The sequence below is a fragment of the Mastacembelus armatus genome, chromosome 10 (assembly GCF_900324485.2).
Source record: "Mastacembelus armatus chromosome 10, fMasArm1.2, whole genome shotgun sequence".
Taxonomy (NCBI): Eukaryota; Metazoa; Chordata; class Actinopteri; order Synbranchiformes; family Mastacembelidae; genus Mastacembelus; species Mastacembelus armatus.
Genome location: NC_046642.1, coordinates 6715750 through 6733684, shown reverse-complemented (window position 1 = coordinate 6733684; position 17935 = coordinate 6715750). Strand labels below are relative to the sequence as shown.

The following is a 17935-nucleotide window of genomic DNA, read 5'->3' as shown; positions in this document are numbered from 1 at the left end:
CACCGCACAGAAATGACGCATGGAAAGTTAAACACTGTTGTGGTAGGGCCGCCAAAATGAGTTGTGATTTCAAAACCACTTTTTATTGTCATTCTCACATTTTGGTTGTAAGGCAAGGGGAGGGCTTGGTGGGGAATGGGTGGGTGTTTGAGCTAAGCAAGAGTAACAGTAATGAACTGCCAGTCAGTCAGAGCTTACAGTGCATTTGCCTGTACTGTGCTGGTGAGAGACCAGGAAGTGCTACTCATTCACTGATCCCACCCAGATCTTTGAGACCCTCCTGCTGTTAGTTTGTCCTTTCTGTCTCATAGCTCTAACGGTAACTTTTACAGTTTAACTTGTTTTTATCTGTTATCTGCAGGTCAACTAATTAACCAACCTGATAAGTATATTCACATATTCAGGTCATGAACTCAAACTCTCCATCTTTTATTTATGGTGTGAAGACATTTAAAAAATAAAATGTTTTTTTTAAATAGCTTCTAAAACCTCCTTGAAAGAACATGAAGACAAAAGTGACCTTTGATAAATACGTTCTCACAGGCACATGACGTCCCAGCAGCGCAGATGAAAACCATATAGACGACTATTATATGACTGTGTGGTGGAACTGGCTGAAGCAAAACTAATTTCTCTTCCTTTTCTAGGCAGTGTGATGCACAGTGCCTGTGCAAATATCAAGCCTATAAATTGTTATATTAAAAAATTATATTTTGTTTGATTTGAAATATGGTTGAAAATGTTTATATGTGTGCATCACTGTGATAAGCTATTAAAAACCTTGACCTGCTTAAAATCTCTAAAAAAAAAAAAAAAAAAAAAAAGCTCACACTGCAGTTTGTTTTCTGGACCTAATGTCAATCGAGAATGCACATGAAAAAACTTTTTGTTACACTGGTTTAAATCAGTCTGAATAAAAGATTAACTAACATGTAAATACACCACAATACCTGAACATATATGAGTAAACTAAGCTTGACTGCTAATCCTGTTATTGCACCTCTCCTTACGCTCAGAGTCACCAAGATTTTGTACTATGTATGTGATCTTACACTACAATCAAGCACATATCAAGGTAAGTAAAAGATAAAACAACCATGCACTGTACACTTCTTAAAATAAAACTAGCTTTTTGATGCCTCTTTCAGTGCTTTCCTTCTTGTACCTCTAACCTCACTACACATCCTGTTGCTGCTTATAGCTGGGTCTCTTCTGAGTAAACAACTTCAGGGGTTGGTCAAAGGCAGAGAAAAGGCTTGCTGCAGCTTTTGCCTTCCAGTGTAGCTGCTGTGTGTGGCTTTGTTGGGCATTTTCAATACAAATCACGTTTGTAAAGTGTTGAGATTAGACGGTAGTTTCTTCATGTACAGCTTTTCAACATATAAATGTACTTTTACGTTAATGGGCTTCTACTTTGTATCTCAGCTATAATTGTACATTTGTACAAGGATATTTTGCAAACAGGATCAATGAAACGAGTACAAATCTGTCCATGTATGTTTTGTAACACAGTCCATCCTTATTTTCTCAAAGTATTACAGCATTCCAGACACGTGTTGGGCAAGTTATTAAAAACTAGAACTATTTATTATTCATTTAAAAAAGTACTAAAGCATTTACCGGAATGAGTGACTAAGTTATTCACATCCACTACTCATCAAAAACAAGTAATCACATTACTGAAACAAGGTCACTGCACCAGATTAAAACCATATCCTGCATTCGTTCAACACTTTTATAGTCCGAAGCTGAATGCCAAAGGGTCCTAACACAAATGAATTCCCATACACAACCAGATAAAGATAATTCTGATGTAATACGGCTTTTTTTTGTCAAGAACTGTTTAATATCTGTTTATCTTAAAGTAGCACTCTTTCACTTCCAATACAAGAAAATAAAAGAAATATATAATTGAAGAGGGGGCATGGTTATGAGTTTGATGATTTCACACCTATGTGTGCGGTTTGCATTTCAGCCAATCAGTATGCGTTCTACTTTTGAAACCCTTGCAGCTACATTTTTCATTTGGCTGTTGTGCAAGAGAAGGTTGTTGCGTCACAATGATCGGACGACTGGCTGCCTTGATCGTTCTTTCAGCATGTAAGTGCAATTTTTATATAATATGCAAAGGCAGAAATGTACAAAGGTAAACAAGAAAAGTAAAACATAGTATGTGATAACTAGTAATAGTTCTATGCATACAGTATGCAGATAGAAATTTTTTTTTTCTCTTGCCTAAATTAAGTCTAACTCTTAGCTATTCGTCTTTTTTAGCTGTGGCTGAAACCCAAGACATTCCTCAGCAAATCTCTGTGATTGTCACTGAGCCTGGTGACAGTGTGACTCTGACATGTCCAATCTTTGGGGACAAAGCCGGGTTGTTTTATTGGTATAAGCTGAATTTTGGACACATGGTCCAAACAGTTGCTACAGGAACTTTTGTTAAAATAGCACTTACTGGACAATTTGACAACTCAAGATTCTCAGTCACAAGAACAGATGCTCAGTATCATCTTACCATCAGAACTGTGAGCAAAGAAGATGAAGCTACATACTTTTGTCAAGCTGGATCAGCATACACAATGGGATTTACTAATGGCACCGTTCTGACTGTGAACGGTAAAGTACATGATCATTTTGTCTTTGTTATGAGTTTGTCACTATCCAAATAACTAGTTCATCTTGTGAATGACACAGATCATAAAAATCTACAGAAAACTGTCTACGTGGAACAAACTCCAGAGACTGAGTTGGTCCAGCTGGGCGACTCAGTGACTCTCCAGTGTTCACTTGTCTCCAAGAACAAAGAAAACAGCATCCAGTGTCCAGGTGAACACAGTGTGCACTGGTTCAGACCTGGATCAGGACGATTTGGTCCAGGCGTCATTCACACTCACAGAAACAGGAGCAATGAACCAGAGGAGAGGAGCTGTGTCTACAGTTGGTCCAAAACTATACAGGACTCCTCTGATGCTGGGACTTACTACTGTGCTGTGGTCACATGTGGACAGATCCTGTTTGGTGAAGGAACTACAGTGGACACAAGTATGCTTTCATAATTGTATATATATAATGGTATTTTCATATATTTAAATAATTACAAAAATGAATTAAATTAAGGTCTGTTAGAGAATCAATAACTGTCCATTGTAGAGGCCACTTTGATTAATGATGAAGTGATAAATGATCGATGAAAAGGTCAGTACATCCTTTACCTTTCTGATGGCACAGCCTGAGATACAAAACCAAAACCCTAGCTTTTGGACTGTGTTCTACATTTATGTCATCATTTCATATAAAAAAAAAAACAAAAAAAACTAAACAAAGACAAACATGAACTTGGTACCTGTCCAGGGTGTACCCCTGCCTTTCACCCCAAGAGAGTTGGGATAGGCTCCAGCAGATCCCTGTGACCCTAATTAGGCCTAAGCAGGTATAGATCATGGATGGATCTCGATGGAATGAATAATTTAACCAACATAGGATTTGCATCTTCTACCACTAATTTCTACCTGAGAGGACTAAAGTGGTAAATGTCAGCTTGAACTTTTTTTCTATTTTCAGGGCAAGAATTTGGCTCAGCTGTCATTGTGCTTGGGACGCTATTGGCTCTAAGCCTTATTGTGATTGCCATCCTTATTTTCTCAAGAGAATGAAGGTAAGGTTTAGTAAAACCACAAAGATGTATTATACAAATATACTTACATACATTTTATTAATTAAAACATTTTGAATTTTCAGGGTGTGGAATACCACAATAAGCTTTGAAGACACCACATTTGGTGTTGAGTTCATGGGCCCTTTTGACTAAATTTGCAGCATGACATCATTCCCACTTTACTCAGGTTGACACGTTTTACCAACCAAAACATGCAGGAGCTTGCTAAAGCCTGGTGGACTTGCAAATTAAAGCAAAGTGTGATGCTGTCACAATTTGCATACTTGCAAGCTCTATGTAATATCTTTATTTTTAGGATGGAGACTCTAGGGCACTGAACTACTCTATTGCAGGATTTCTCTACAAATAAAAGGAACAGGATGGAGAAAAAGATATATATTTTGACTAAGTAAGTACTGACTTCTGTTTGCTGAAATTCACTGATTGTCAGGGGAAAAAAAAATCAGCAATTTGTTATACTGGATGTAAGAAAGCCATCTCAAAATGTATTGCAGGCATAGAGTGTGTGTTAATTCCTGTCAGTTGTGCTTTGATTTAGACTAGATGTTGCAATTATGGTTCTTTAAATATACACAGCAATGGCTCTTTGGGGCCAATGCAGAGAATGGTGTTATGGGTAAACGGAGACACTTAAAGAGAAGCTGATGTGATAAACTACCAAATCTCACCAATATGTCGTGTTGGGCCTGATGTGAAGCAAGCTGATCTGTTCAGAAACAGGTTCAAAACAGGAGAAAAAAAAACTGGTAGATTAAACTCAAACTCCATACAAATACAAAAGACATATCAGTGTTTCCGAATGAGGCCCATGCCAAGTTCATGTAGATAAAATGACAATGGATGAATTTAGGCATTTCAAGAGTTTTATTTAGGCAGCTGGCAGCTAAGGAAAACTACAGAAGCCAGTTTCCGTCACTGGGAAGAAAAATAAAACAACCCCCCAAGTCAAAATAACAAGATACTTTCTCCATATTCTGACTTAGCTCCTTTTCTAGCTTATGCTCCTTTTGGTCCTGGTTTGGTTTTGATTTGCTACCATGTTTGAGAGATGTAAAGGTACACGACATCCAATTGGTGACGTTTTCCGGGATGCTCGCTCTCATTGGCTATTGACCTTTCTGTTGGAGCTTCTGCCAACCAGGAATCATAAATATCAAACAATGATCGAGGCTTTGACCCGATCAGAAGCAGAACCAATTATTTGTTTAGACAAATGGCATGAAATCTGGCTTAAAGAGTGTGTCCCCAGCCTAAGTCAGAATATTGAGAAAGTATCTTGTTATTTTGACTTAGGGGGTCGTTTTATTTTTCATCCCAGTGGCGGAAAAGGGCTTCCATAAAAAACAAAGTGGCTGCAGTGTACAATACATTTTTTGCATGAGGGGATAACTGTTCTGTCTCTGACAGAGATGACAATAACCCATAACCACCCATAACCTCTTAATGTAGAAATATGTTTTAACACCGTAAAATATTCTAATGCTAATTCATAAAGGCTTTAACCATACTAATACAAATATTTAAATCCTGACTAGTAAATCGACATCAAGTTCCAGTCTAGTTAAAATTCAAATACATTTTTCATATTACTTTGATCACAGATTAAACATATTGCAATAGCATTTATGAACAATTTTCTAATGTCATGTGACTGTTCATAATGAGAATCATGAGGAAAAACACTGTACAAGCCACTCACACGATGATGAAATTATCTTTGACAGTTTATTTTTTGATTGTCAAAACTCTGTTGCATGTTTTTGTTGACTTTCAAAAAGATGTTATTTACTCTTTTATATTGTTTATCTATTAAAGTTAACTGATCTACATCCTGTTGTCTGAATATTGTGTCAATGACAGTTTTTATAGTCTTAACATTAAAAACAAAGGTAGAAAATAAAATTTAGAAACTTGGGATCTCAGTATAGCATGACACCAGAACAAAGGCATTTTATTACATATCAGTAACTGAAAAGTCTTATTATACGGTAAATACTTTAAACCCTTGTGGTCCTGAACACATAAAAAAAAAAAAAAAAAAGCATACTTTTTAGTATGTTTGAGAGTTGACATAAATCATGTGAATTAAATGATTATTATCAGAATAAGTGGTTTATGAAAAAAAAACCTGTTCCTTAGCATGGTTTGATGGCTAAAATCTGTCAGTACAAATATGTCAATTTCAAATTAATTTAGAACAAAATTTGAGTTCTAAAAACAGGTTTTGTGGCTTATTTAAAGAATCAGTGAGCTGTGTTAGCAGGTATATTTTGGAGCTTTGTAGGGAGTAAGGACTATGGATGGGCTCATTGCCCTATCTCCATAAGTAACACAGGCCTGAGGGTGGCATTAAAACTTATTAAAGCAGTTAAAGCAGTATAGGAGCAGTATACATCACAGCAGTATACATCACATGGTAGAGCCACTTAAAGACTAAACACATCTGAACATTCAACCATGTAAACACAGGTTCCTGTTTCTGTGCCACCAAAACATGGGAATTCCCTGTGTAGGGTTTGGCTTTTAAAACCAGGAATTCTTCAAATTGTTTTGTTTTGATAAACTTTATACAGAATGAGCAACTATACAGTCAAGTGAAACTACAACAATCTGGTTACAGTATATTTAGCCTCTTATGTATCTTGCAGCACACCAATCTGGTCTCTGATGCATAAAGGTTAAAGTTAGAAAAATAGGTTGTTACCATCTGTGTCTATCAGTCAAGTTGAGAGACGTGGCTGCATGTTGTTTTCAGTGACAAAGCTCTAAAAACCTTAATTTTCTACAAAGTGTTATGCAGTATCAACATAAAAGTTGATACTATTATCTTCACAACCTTTCAGGTGCCTGCAAGAAGTCATAAAAAAAATGTTATTGCAGGTTTGATTCTAGGTATGATATCAGATATTTTCTCAAGCATGAAAGTAAGGTGCTCTACAAACCCACCAACCTGCTTAACACATGTATGCTGTATGTCACACTACTTGGAGCAGAATTATGAAAGATATAAATGAGAGAACATAAAGAGTTTGGACTAAACCTGAAGCGGTTTTGATGCATCACCTCACACTGAGGTGATTGTAGTGTGATTTGGTGCTATACAAATAAACTGAATTTCATTGAGTTGAATCTGCTAAGTTTGCTAAGGGGGAAGTGCATTTTCAGCCTGTCAGCCAATCAGGAGGATTTTCACTTTGTAGACTTTGATCATCTTGTTACAAAACCTTCATTCAAGAAGAAAGACATCAGCAGTGCAAGAGAAGAGCATTTTACCATGATGAGCACAGTGGCAGCTGTAATTCTTCTTAGTACAATGCGTAAGTGCAAGTTTTAATTATGATGATTTTATTGCTGATGTGTAGTCATGTAGCTATACAAGAATCTTTCAGATGTTGTGAATTTCAGTTTCTACGTTTTCAGTCTGGTGAAATATTTTTTGCTTTGCAACAAATTATTTTTTGTTGCTTTTCTTCAGCTTTGATTCGACCTGAAGAAGTTCCTCAGCAGATCTCTCTAATCGTGGTTGAAGTCGGTGGGAATGTTACATTTCAATGTAAAGTCCCCCAAAAGGAAGGCAGGTTCTTTCGCTGGTATAAGCAGTCTCTTGGATATATGGGAGAAACAGTTGCTGTAGGATCCTTTAACCAACCAAAGCTTGCTGGACAATTTGACAATCCACGATTCAGTATCTCAGAAGGAGGCTCTAAGTATATTCTTACAATCCAAAATGTCACTAAAGAGGATGAGGCAACGTACTTCTGTCAAAATGGGACAGCATATTCACAAAGCCTTGCTAATGGTGTCTTCCTGGCTGTGAATGGTAACATTTGTTACTTTCCATGTCTGTCCATAATAGTTCTCACTACATACGCATAAATATGATTTAGATCATTAAATCTCTTTGATGTGTTTATTTTCGATTGGACTGACACAGATCCTAATGAGCAGAAAACTGTCTACGTGAAACAAACTCCAGAGACTGAGTCGGTCCAGCCGGGCGACTCAGTGACTCTCCAGTGTTCACTTCTCTCCAAGAACAAAGAAAACAGCGTCCAGTGTCCAGGTGAACACAGTGTGCACTGGTTCAGACCTGGATCAGGACGATTTGATCCAAGTGTCATTTACACTCACAGAAACAGGAGCAATGAACCAGAGGAGAGGAGCTGTGTCTACAGTTGGTCCAAAACTATACAGGACTCCTCTGATGCTGGGACTTACTACTGTGCTGTGGTCACATGTGGACAGATCCTGTTTGGTGAAGGAACTAAAGTGGACACAAGTATGTCTAAAATATTTGATTTCATATTTTTATGTCTTAACCATTACCATAAGTTTATCTCCACAGTTATTTTGCTTGAAGTGCTGTGGCATGGTCCATTCAACCTGTGCTTGTCCTGGTAGACTAAATCAAACTGTCTGCTGTTAAAATCGCCGCACTAATTAAATTTAGTGTTTAAGTTAAGTTTAAATTGCATACAAATTCATAAATAATATCAATATTACAGTCTTGCTAAATGTTTTCATGTACTTGATTTTTCATTGTACCGTGTTGGTATAACTTCCTTTGACATTGCACCTTTAACTCAGGGAGAATCACACTTCACTGACACTGAATAACTGTCAATTTAACTTCTCATTAGTCCTAAAAGCACAAGTCTTTAGAGATATATATTTCAAAAAAAAAAAAAAAAACTAAAAATGATGTTATGAGTCCAAGTAGCCAATGAACTGAGGTTTTTTTTTTTTTATGTTTCTCTTCAAATTCCAGGATCAGAACTGGTCACACACTGGTCTTTGCACTGGGATTACTGCTGGCCTGCTATGTGACCGTGACTGCTATACTCATTTTCTACATAAATCAAAGAAGAGTCTGTAAAAAATGCAAAGGTAGGTTCATTGAAGGTATTGTTCTATTTGTGTTAAAAACCAAATTAGTTTTATTTGTTTATATATCAGCTATTAAAGTTTTGCATTAGTTGTATTTTTATAGACATTCATAATGACTAACATCTGTGATCCTCTATTGTACAAAAAATAAATTTAATCAACAACTTGAAATAGAAGTATGCAACATTTGTCACAACTCGCCAAGTTTAATTCAGAGAGAGGACCCTAATGCAGATCAATGTTGGAAGCAAAATGGTTTCATGAAAGGGTTTTACTACAGAAGAGGTGGTGGAAAAAAAAAAAAAAGACAATAACAAAAAAGATTGACAGACGACACGACAAACTTGGCACATGGCATTGAGTTCGAAGGGGGAAGGACAGAGTCTAGCAAAGTCCATAAAAACCCAAGTGGTTAAGTCACATGAGAATAGGAACATGCAGGGGTAAAATCCTGGTCAGATACATCAGTGTCACAATACATGACCCCAAACAACTCAGCAAAGTGCATGTGTTTTGGCCTTGCACATGCATTTTGGCTGTTGCGGCGCGTTTGCCCTTGTCGACCACTGTAAAACACAGGGGAGGTAACAAGACACACATGAAACCTATTTTACACTAACTACAACATTAAAACAAACTTTAGAATAAAATTATAATTATATAACTAATTAACTGCAATAATTGCACCAAAACTAGTCATTTTATGGCTCCAGAATTTGTCTACAAAGTAGAATTGTGCAGTAAATATTGTGAGACACTGAAACAACAGTCAAATGTAATGTTAGCAAAACAGTAATTAGTTTACAGTATGTGCCCCTTAAATAAAGGGGTAAATTTACAAATGAATGCCTAAAATTTCTATGTACAAGTACATTACAGCAGTGAATGTGTAGGTGTGAAGTAAATAATTGAAATTCTGATTGGTCTTATTTTGTTCATCTTTTCATTTTCACGTAAGACTGATCAAAGTGACAGACTAATGTGAGAAAAGTAAGCTTATTTCCAGTCTATAGAGAGGATTTTAAAAGGTTTGTTTTCATTACAGGAGCAATGAGTGTCGCCCATAATACAGGACACGACAAGCCAGCAGTGGATCAGTCAACTGACTGGGTAAACATGTTTCAAATAAACGTGATACTCAAGTACAGTACAGGGAGATCTGGTAAATTCTGATTTGATTTTTAACTTTGGTTAAAATATGCCGATTAGGCCGAAGAGGTTATAATTAAATATCAAATCCTTATTGTATATATTCTACTCAGTTCTGCTTGTTTGATTTTTTTATAATCTATAACAATTTGATTGATATGCAATTATTCTTTTGCAGGATACCGATGCAGACACTGAACTATGCAGGACTGGATTTCTCCAGAAGAGCAAAAAGTGGGAAGAGAAGGTCAACAGAGGAGTGTGTGTACTCTGCAGTGACAGCACAGTATCACACATCAGCACACACACAGCAGTAACCCTCTCTGTAATACACATGAAACCTAACTAAAGGCTCCTCACAGAGCCTTCATGGCTGATTACTGTTGTGTGGTTATTTCAGCTATATTATTTTTTGTAATAACATTGCTTATAACTAGATTGTTTAAATTGAATTTAAAGTTGGCCAACTTAGTAATACTATACATACAATATATCATTGTAACAGGACAGAAAAAGACTGAGCATGTCTATTAAAAAGAATGTTGACACCAGACTGAACGCTGCCTGCATTAGTTTGGAGTTTTTTGTTACTGATTACTTAACAGAGCATTTAAAACAGCATTTGAAGGTATTTTACTGTAGCATTCGCCTTAGTATGTTGTACTGTCACTTTTATGCATGCATGTTTAGAACCATGGCCTTGTGTATGTTGCAACTGTTGATTTGTATAGAAAAGAAAGATGTTTCCATAAATGATTAGGATTTAGTAAATAGCACCAAACAGTTTTATAACAACAATATCAGAGACATCAGTGTAAACACATACTGTCCAGAAAAAGTTCCTAGAGAGCTAAATGGATCAGTAAAACAGTAAGAAAGCCTGGTCATCGAGAACTCCAGGCTGCATTTGCTTTCAGACTAAAATGCTATGTGAGAAAACGGAGACAAACCTGAGTAGTATAAGTTAGAAGCAGAAAAATCAACTTTGTGTTGTCAGATTATGACTTACACCAACTTGTCTCTAAGTTTAAGGCATAGGTGTAGGGCACAATATCAATGTTTTCTGAAGGATTTTATTCTGGTAAATCTGTTGCTCATGTCTTGTTGACAAAAAAAAAACAAAACACTTATTCAAGTGTTGCATATCAGCATAAACCTTTGGAAAATCAGACAATGAGAAAAATTAACCATCACTGCAAAAATCTGTCACACCAGTATGACAGGTAAAGTCCAAATTCATTTTAATCATTGACATAATTAAGTGAAAGGACAAACACCTTGTGTGGTCACATATATACAACACAAACACATGACTTGAATATATTTATGTATTTATATGTAGTTAAGATTTCCTGCTCTGTGGTCTTTGTCTCAAAACAAGGATAGATGCATTATTTTAACAGGTAAAATAGAGAACATCATTAAATTAAAACATGTATATTCTGTGTACAGCTCTCCTAATTCCAAACATTACTAACTAGCTGCATATAAACAACCTTTAGCCTTGAGGAGAATAATGTTAACTTTTACACATAGTAATAGTAAGAGTCTAACATTTCAGCAAACTTGCTAATCCAATCCAAAAGCTTTGACAGCAGCATACATCCTCTCTCTGTCCCTTGCTCCATCAGTGCCAGATCCAAATATGGTGAAGACAACAGCTGAATAAATCCATGTGTCTTTATCTGTCTGAGGAAATGTATTGCAAATTATGTAAGATGACAAACACCAATCAAAGGGTATTTTACTGCAATGTTTTTTTTTAATAACTGTGTCTTACTTTTTTTGCAACTTTTTCTTTCAGGGAAATATCAGCTGCAATATGAAAAAGTCAACAGGAAAAAAATGAGTCTTTGCTGGCTTTAATACATGTTTATAAAAACTAATGAGATCAGTATTAACAAATTAATATAATATAGATTACCTTTGCAACAATCACAGCTGTTTTGCTTAATAGCATAAATGAGGAAGGCTATAACAATCAGACCTATAGCCAAAACACCACACAGGATATGCAGAATGATATTGTCCCTGTGTAGAAAACCAACGGACCATGAGCTGGTTCCTGAAACATAAAAAGGCACAAACAAAAGTTATTAGTTTGAATAAACAGAAGTGGCTTTTTACTTGTCAAAAACATTCGCTTGATCATTTTATTTTACACTAACTCACAAGTGAGTTGGTCATTTTAAACTCATGCTTTGCAGCCATAAATGGTTCACACCCAGAGATTCTTATTTCTTTTTTCATCCCTACATTAATATTACAAGCTGACGTCTTGGTCTCAATGTGTCATATTTATTTCAACTTTAAATCCACTTACAAAGGAGTAATAAAAGGGCAGAAATAGTTAAACAGAATATAGATACCTTTGACTTCCAGTTTTGTTCCATTCCCAAAATATATCTGTCCACATGTGGCCACAGCACAGTAATAAGTCCCAGCATCAGAGGAGCTGATGTCCTTAGAGAAGTGATAAACACAGCTCTTCACAGTGTCAGATCTCTTCTCACATTCATTATTTCCATCAGTGTAGATGATGTTTGGATGAGATTCATCTGATCCAGCTCTGAACCAGTACACACTGTGATTTCTTGGACACGTGTCGCTCTCAGAGTCAGAGAGGACTGAACACTGCAGAGTCACTGAGTCTCCTGGACGGACTGGATCAGATACTGTCGACTGAACAACTGAATAGTCCGATGTCCTCTCAGAGTTTCCTATAAATACAAAAGTGGAAATAATGAAATGTATTCTTTATGATATATTTAAATAAAATATAAAATAAATATAAATGTTTGTGGAATAAAAATCTGATATTACCAACTGCACACAGCCATCCGTTACCTTTTACACTCAAATATGTGCCACTCCACTGATCCTTATTCCAGGTAAGGACTGCACAGTAATACACTGCCTCATCTTCTTGTATTGTCCTCAAAATGGTCAAACTGCTTAAGGTTGTGGTATACTTCACATTAAAACGTGAGGATGGAAAACCTGGTTCAAATGTAGGACTTGCAGTAGCTTTCATTAGTGTAGTAATTAATCTCAGAACATCACCAACACTCTGTCTGTACCATTTGACTCGGGCATTACTATGCTCCATATCAGAGTAAAAACATCTGAAGGTCACAGGCTCACCAGGGTAAACTGTGGTCACCGACATGAGTGCATCTGAAGGGGGGGGGGGGGGGGGGGGAGGAGAATAGACAAGTATTTATTACATAAACTTTTTAATGAGATACAAATGTACATAACTTAATCACATACTTTTACATGTGTTACACTACATGACAACTAAAAATAGAAATGGCTGCATTCCCTTACTGCATATAATTCTAAAAACAAATGTGTATTTTACTCAATGCTCAATACATTAATTGTTTGAAAGTGGTTAGAAATCACTTACGCCCTTGATGGAGCAGAAGAAGCAATACAATCCATAAAAGTATCATTTTAACGTCGTCTCTTTTCAGGGTATTTGATGTTCCTTATTTCTCAAGGAATAAAGGTGATGACATTGGAAGGTCCGTGATAAGTCACACTGCTTAATGCATCCACTTGGCACCACATATGTCTCAAAAGATCATTTCCTGTCACACCGTTCTTGTGCAACTTTTTGACTTTTAGGGCTTTGTGGTTTTGTTCTAACTGAAGAAAAGTGTGTCAAACTGTAGTACAATTACTCTTTAAAATAAAATTACTGGACAGAGTTTCTGAGATTGAGTAACAAGAACCAAGCAATCTTGGTCTGTGATCATACTTAAAATGAGTTAAATCTCATTTAACTTAATTATTTGCTTATTTTATGTCAAAGGAAATTGAACAGATATGAATATAAATGGCTTAAGAACAAAACATCTACTCTGCTGCCTTTTCTCCAAGTCAATTTTGGGTCCAGAGTGACTTCTTTTATGAGTACAACAGAAGTTTAACAAACAGGTAGATGTTTTGGGCACTGTTTCACAAAAACAAGTAAACAAGATAGCAGCCATGCTAGCAGTTCTGCAATGCCATACGCCAGCTAAATGCTGACACTGCCATGCTAGCAAGCTTACAATAAGACTGCTGATGTTAAGCAGGTGTTTGTGATAGTAATGATCTTAGTACTAATGGTCAAAATGTACTATTTTCAGGGTGAGTCTGAGGTCTATAATATAATATAAGAAGTGAGTCTTATATTTCATGCCAATCCATCAATTAGATATTGAGATATTATACAGGATGTGAAAAACTTCATGTGCTGGTAGTGCTACCTGTAAAATCACAGGATGACCAAAACCATAGAGATTCTGAGCATCACAGATATCTATTCTACGTGTTATGACAGTAAGGCGTTTATGACACTCAAGAACTCAGGCAATCACCAGAGTCAATACTCCTCTAGGACTGAAAACATGTCATGGCAATCCATCAAATGTTCTCACTGGAGGTGGACCAACTGACACTGATGAGAACTACATTAGTAGTGTGTCTCAAACCAAAAGAAGATTGAGTTCACTGACTAAAACATGTTGTCATTTTGCCTGATCATTAAGCATTGAGCTCACGAGAGAAGTATTAGTCTGGACTTCAGAGGTGATTGTACAGTGATTTGCTGTCTTGGATAACATTAAGATGGAGAGGAATGGCTGTTCTAAAAAAGTGTGGTTACCTCTTAACTCAATTTCAGAAAGGAAATGGCTGTATGTAGGACGTACACCAGAGGTATGTTGTGTATTTGAGCTGCTTTCATTTTCTGAGAAACCAGGAAACACCCACTCTTGCTGACACTTGGTGGTACCAGACAGTCAACCTGATGGTTTAACCATTTAGCAGTCAACATGCAAATTCGACCTCCCATAGAGGTGAACTGACCTTGTTTTAGAGAATATCTTTGTGCGGTTGTTTTTTCTGTCAGAATTATAATGAAGCCATTCTTAGCAGCCTAAATATACTGGACCACAAAGGAGCAGTATTGGGTATATGATATTTAAAACACCTCTCTGTGCGCTAACAGGCGACCTCTTGTGGTTGTGCAAATCATGATAAACTCATAGAAGCAGAGAGAGCATACTGAAACTATCATTGTAGCAGATGTTACAGTGATCTCTTTGGTGGATTATTGTACTGTTCACATGAAGTGCCTGATGCTGACACTGGACAACATGATTTTTCAAGCTCTTTTCCAAGCACTCAGTGTTTGTTTGTGTTTTTTTTTTTTTTTTAAAACAATGATTTTTCCATATTATTAATAAGATAGTTGTACAAGAGCTGCTTAAAATCAATTGTAATTAATTAACTCCCATTCTTGGAATGGGAGTATACTATAACAAGTGAAAGTGCAAAATTGACTAAATACTATAGCTATATTCTCTCTGTTCTATCACTATATAACTGGTACAGTATGTTATATTAGCTATACAACATCCAATGAATTCCTGCAATCAGACACAAAACCACAAGGCAATTTATTTTGCTTTGGTAAGCAAATGGGACATCAGTGTACTGAGCCTGTCAGATAAAATCAATAAAATTGATATTCAAATATACTGTGGCAACTTAACATATGATGTGAATAGTGCTGATATGTACAAAATGTACTCTTAAATAAAAAAATCAGTTTCTCAAATATTTTTCCTAAATTTAACGTAAGTACACATCCATTCATCCATCCATTTTTTTATACTCGCTTTGTCCTAATGGGTCACGGGGATCTACTGGAGCCTATCCCAGTGCTCTCTCGGATAAGTACACATAATGAAGCTATATGGTTCTTCTGGTCAAACATTTCTTCAATTACTGGACAAAGTTTAGATACAATCCCTTCTAAAATATTTAAGATAAGTTAGATTCTTCAAGCCTGTTATTTGTCATGTAAGAATTAATATATATTAAAAAAGAATACAAAGAAAGAAATATACAGTATCTTCAGTGACAAAAAGAACTGAGTCCTGCAGCAGATGGTACTATAACCCCCCCCCCCCAGTAAACATTTGGATTTGAGGTACAACTTTTTTAAGGTACAACTTTTCCTACTTGTAAAAAAAGGAAAAGTTGTACCTTATAAATGCCATATAAGGTAACATATGTTGCTACATAGTTTACATACGCTGTACCATACACACTAAAGAAACATCACTTACAATATCCAGCGTGTACGCGTGTGTTGCTATTCGTACCCCAAAACCCTGACATCATCATAGATGCTCTCTCCCACGACTGCATGTGCACTTCTCCTTAAATTCTGGCCAGTTGTCCTTCTTGCAAAATTTGGCACAGTATAAACCAGTGTGTCGTCATCGATCTGTAGAAATACGGCAACACGTCAGTGTTATCTTTAAAAGATCTGATGAGATGAGAAACACTATTGATTTCCAAAATGAAACCAAATTAAAATACTTACATGCTGACTTTGTTCATCACTAGTGGGTGCTGCAGTATTTTTTTGCAAAGCAAAAACTGGATAATGGCATGAAAAACCATGAATAACAATTAGTAAAGATTTAAGGATACAAACTAATGAAAGAACTGTAGACTGACTAACGCAGTTGTATTACCGTTGAAACACTGATTGTTTTTCTTGATGTAGATCAGCACTGCTATAACAAGCAAACATAGAATCAAAGTAACACACAACAGAAACAGAACTGAATTTGCCCTTTGACAATCACCAAAACACCATGTGCTGCCTGCTGAAACACAAGAAAAGGAAGAAATGACAAAGTTAGTGGACAGTAATGCCAAAGTTTTATGTTGCCTATTGGTGAGATGATAACTATGCTTGATATTTAATAGAAATATTAAATATGTATAAGTTTACAGTAGATGACAATTATGTTGTTACCATCAACTTCCAGTTTTGTTCCACTTCCAAATATTATCTCTCCACACGTGGCCACAGCACAGTAATAAGTCCCAGCATCAGAAGAGCCCACACTGTTCTTAGGGAAGCTATAGACACATTTCTGTGAAGAGGGACTCGTCTCACATTTGTCATCAATGTTTGCATGAGCATAAATAAAAGAAGGATGAGACTGATCTGATGCAGCTCTGAACCAGTACACACTGTGATCTCCCGGACATGTGTTCTGCTTTAAGTCCAAGAGGACTGAACACTGCAGAGTCACTGAGTCTCCTGGATGAACGGGATCAGATAGACGGTCTTGAAAGACAATAGTTCGTTCGGGTTCTGGAAAAACAGAAGACAAATATCAACTTCATATAAAACTTCAAATCCATTACAAAAACAATGTTTTCTAAGTGCTTAAGCACTTATTTAAAAGTGAAATAAACCAGAGGATTCCACCAACTTTCCCTATAAAACATAAACAAAATGTTGAATGTTTACAAGGTGATTACTGCTCCATTTACCTTTGACTCTCAGGAAAGTAATATTCAGAAATGCTGTTCGTAGTTCAGTATGTTTCTCACAGTAGTAAAACGCAGTGTCGCTCAGCTGTGTTTTGGTAACATGTAGAATAAATGTTCCAGGCTCTTGTTTTGCTATGATTCGAGGAGTCTTATTCGTAAAGCCGTTATCAAAAGTATAAGTCGCTCCTAAGACTTCAGGCAAATTTCCAGCAGCCAGTCTGATCCAAAATAAGGTTCCTGATTCTGAGGATTGGCGGTTACATGTTAAAGTCACATCTTCTCCAGGAACGACGGTCTTTGTCAAAATGTTTCGGTCATCTATGCACCCTGAAAAATAGATCACATTGCAGAAGACCACGGACAGATTCATTGCACACACAGTATTTTAACTATTAATTTACTGTAAGGAAGTGGAAATAATTTAAGATAAAAAATTTTTTTTACACACTTACATCCAATTGTGAACACGAACATTATGCCAAATATGATCAGCATTTTCTGGTTCATCTACCTGAGACAGCAGTTAATTTAGGTCATGATGCAAGGTGGTTAATCTTAATGTCATTTTATCAAATGGGAGGGAGCAATGAAATGGGAGGGCACAGCTTCAGAACAGGCTTTCATTGGGCTATATGGGAAATGATGTCAACTACTGCTTTTCAAACTGCGTATAGAACAGCATCAGTTTGACTTCTACATTGTGTGTCATTGAAATCAAATTAAAATACACTTCATTAACACCCCATAGATGAATATAATATTTTAACTTTGATGAGAATTAATTTCAAACATTTTCATGACATTCTACCAACTTTTGCTATCACTTTCTCTTTGGGGCATTTCCCCCCCCCCTCACATCTGAAG

At 36.3% G+C, this 17935-nt stretch overlaps 4 protein-coding genes across 6 annotated transcripts; 2 read left to right on the top strand and 2 right to left on the bottom strand.

The window, feature by feature from the left end:
- The first annotated feature begins 2013 nt into the window (after positions 1 to 2013).
- On the top strand, positions 2014 to 3880 carry LOC113144090 (uncharacterized). Its single transcript, XM_026329797.1, has 5 exons — positions 2014 to 2100; positions 2275 to 2619; positions 2698 to 3045; positions 3565 to 3658; positions 3742 to 3880. The coding sequence occupies exons 1-4, from the start codon at positions 2061 to 2063 to the stop codon at positions 3654 to 3656; spliced, it is 825 nt and encodes a 274-aa protein (XP_026185582.1). The 5' UTR covers positions 2014 to 2060; the 3' UTR covers positions 3657 to 3658; positions 3742 to 3880.
- An 82-nt stretch (positions 3881 to 3962) lies between these two features.
- Positions 3963 to 10219, top strand: LOC113144091 (uncharacterized). The gene is made up of 7 exons (XM_026329798.1): positions 3963 to 4067; positions 6880 to 6996; positions 7155 to 7499; positions 7614 to 7958; positions 8448 to 8566; positions 9612 to 9676; positions 9894 to 10219. The coding sequence occupies exons 2-5, from the start codon at positions 6954 to 6956 to the stop codon at positions 8504 to 8506; spliced, it is 792 nt and encodes a 263-aa protein (XP_026185583.1). The 5' UTR covers positions 3963 to 4067; positions 6880 to 6953; the 3' UTR covers positions 8507 to 8566; positions 9612 to 9676; positions 9894 to 10219.
- Positions 10220 to 10939: 720 nt separating this feature from the next.
- Positions 10940 to 13571, bottom strand: LOC113144394 (signal-regulatory protein beta-2-like). Of its 2 annotated transcripts, none has more exons than XM_026330425.1 (6): positions 13128 to 13571; positions 12539 to 12892; positions 12085 to 12435; positions 11640 to 11780; positions 11496 to 11530; positions 10940 to 11404 (listed from the first exon to the last, which is right to left on the bottom strand). In XM_026330425.1, the coding sequence occupies exons 1-6, from the start codon at positions 13171 to 13173 to the stop codon at positions 11285 to 11287; spliced, it is 1047 nt and encodes a 348-aa protein (XP_026186210.1). In that variant the 5' UTR covers positions 13174 to 13571; the 3' UTR covers positions 10940 to 11284. The 2 variants fall into 2 exon arrangements, with proteins under 2 accessions (XP_026186210.1, XP_026186212.1); XM_026330427.1 differs by having other exon boundaries at positions 12563 to 12892.
- Positions 13572 to 15796: 2225 nt separating this feature from the next.
- On the bottom strand, positions 15797 to 17604 carry LOC113144393 (uncharacterized). 2 transcript variants are annotated; one of them, XM_026330423.1, is made up of 6 exons: positions 17524 to 17604; positions 17072 to 17398; positions 16545 to 16889; positions 16258 to 16392; positions 16104 to 16159; positions 15797 to 16004 (listed from the first exon to the last, which is right to left on the bottom strand). In XM_026330423.1, exons 1-6 carry the CDS (start codon positions 17576 to 17578, stop codon positions 15870 to 15872), a joined length of 1053 nt encoding a protein of 350 aa, XP_026186208.1. In that variant the 5' UTR covers positions 17579 to 17604; the 3' UTR covers positions 15797 to 15869. The 2 variants fall into 2 exon arrangements, with proteins under 2 accessions (XP_026186208.1, XP_026186209.1); XM_026330424.1 differs by having other exon boundaries at positions 16258 to 16389.
- Between the last annotated feature and the right edge of the window lie 331 nt (positions 17605 to 17935).

Bases quoted from the DNA above. Each gene is read 5' to 3' on its own strand.
- LOC113144090 (XM_026329797.1), top strand. From the start codon at position 2,061: ATGATCGGACGACTGGCTGCCTTGATCGTTCTTTCAGCAT. The intron at 2,101-2,274 runs GTAAGTGCAATT...CGTCTTTTTTAG, and splicing joins CTTGATCGTTCTTTCAGCAT to CTGTGGCTGAAACCCAAGAC. The intron at 2,620-2,697 runs GTAAAGTACATG...TGAATGACACAG, and splicing joins CACCGTTCTGACTGTGAACG to ATCATAAAAATCTACAGAAA.
- LOC113144091 (XM_026329798.1), top strand. From the start codon at position 6,954: ATGATGAGCACAGTGGCAGCTGTAATTCTTCTTAGTACAATGC. The intron at 7,500-7,613 runs GTAACATTTGTT...GGACTGACACAG, and splicing joins TGTCTTCCTGGCTGTGAATG to ATCCTAATGAGCAGAAAACT. The intron at 7,959-8,447 runs GTATGTCTAAAA...TTCAAATTCCAG, and splicing joins AGGAACTAAAGTGGACACAA to GATCAGAACTGGTCACACAC.
- LOC113144394 (XM_026330425.1), bottom strand. From the start codon at position 13,173: ATGATACTTTTATGGATTGTATTGCTTCTTCTGCTCCATCAAGGGC. The intron at 12,893-13,127 runs GTAAGTGATTTC...CCCCCCCTTCAG, and splicing joins TCTTCTGCTCCATCAAGGGC to ATGCACTCATGTCGGTGACC. The intron at 11,531-11,639 runs GTAATCTATATT...TTCATATTGCAG, and splicing joins CAGCTGTGATTGTTGCAAAG to CTGATATTTCCCTGAAAGAA.
- LOC113144393 (XM_026330423.1), bottom strand. From the start codon at position 17,578: ATGAACCAGAAAATGCTGATCATATTTGGCATAATGTTCGTGTTCACA. The intron at 16,890-17,071 runs GTAAATGGAGCA...CTGTTTTTCCAG, and splicing joins TACTTTCCTGAGAGTCAAAG to AACCCGAACGAACTATTGTC. The intron at 16,005-16,103 runs GTAAGTATTTTA...GTATTTCTACAG, and splicing joins GTGATGAACAAAGTCAGCAT to ATCGATGACGACACACTGGT.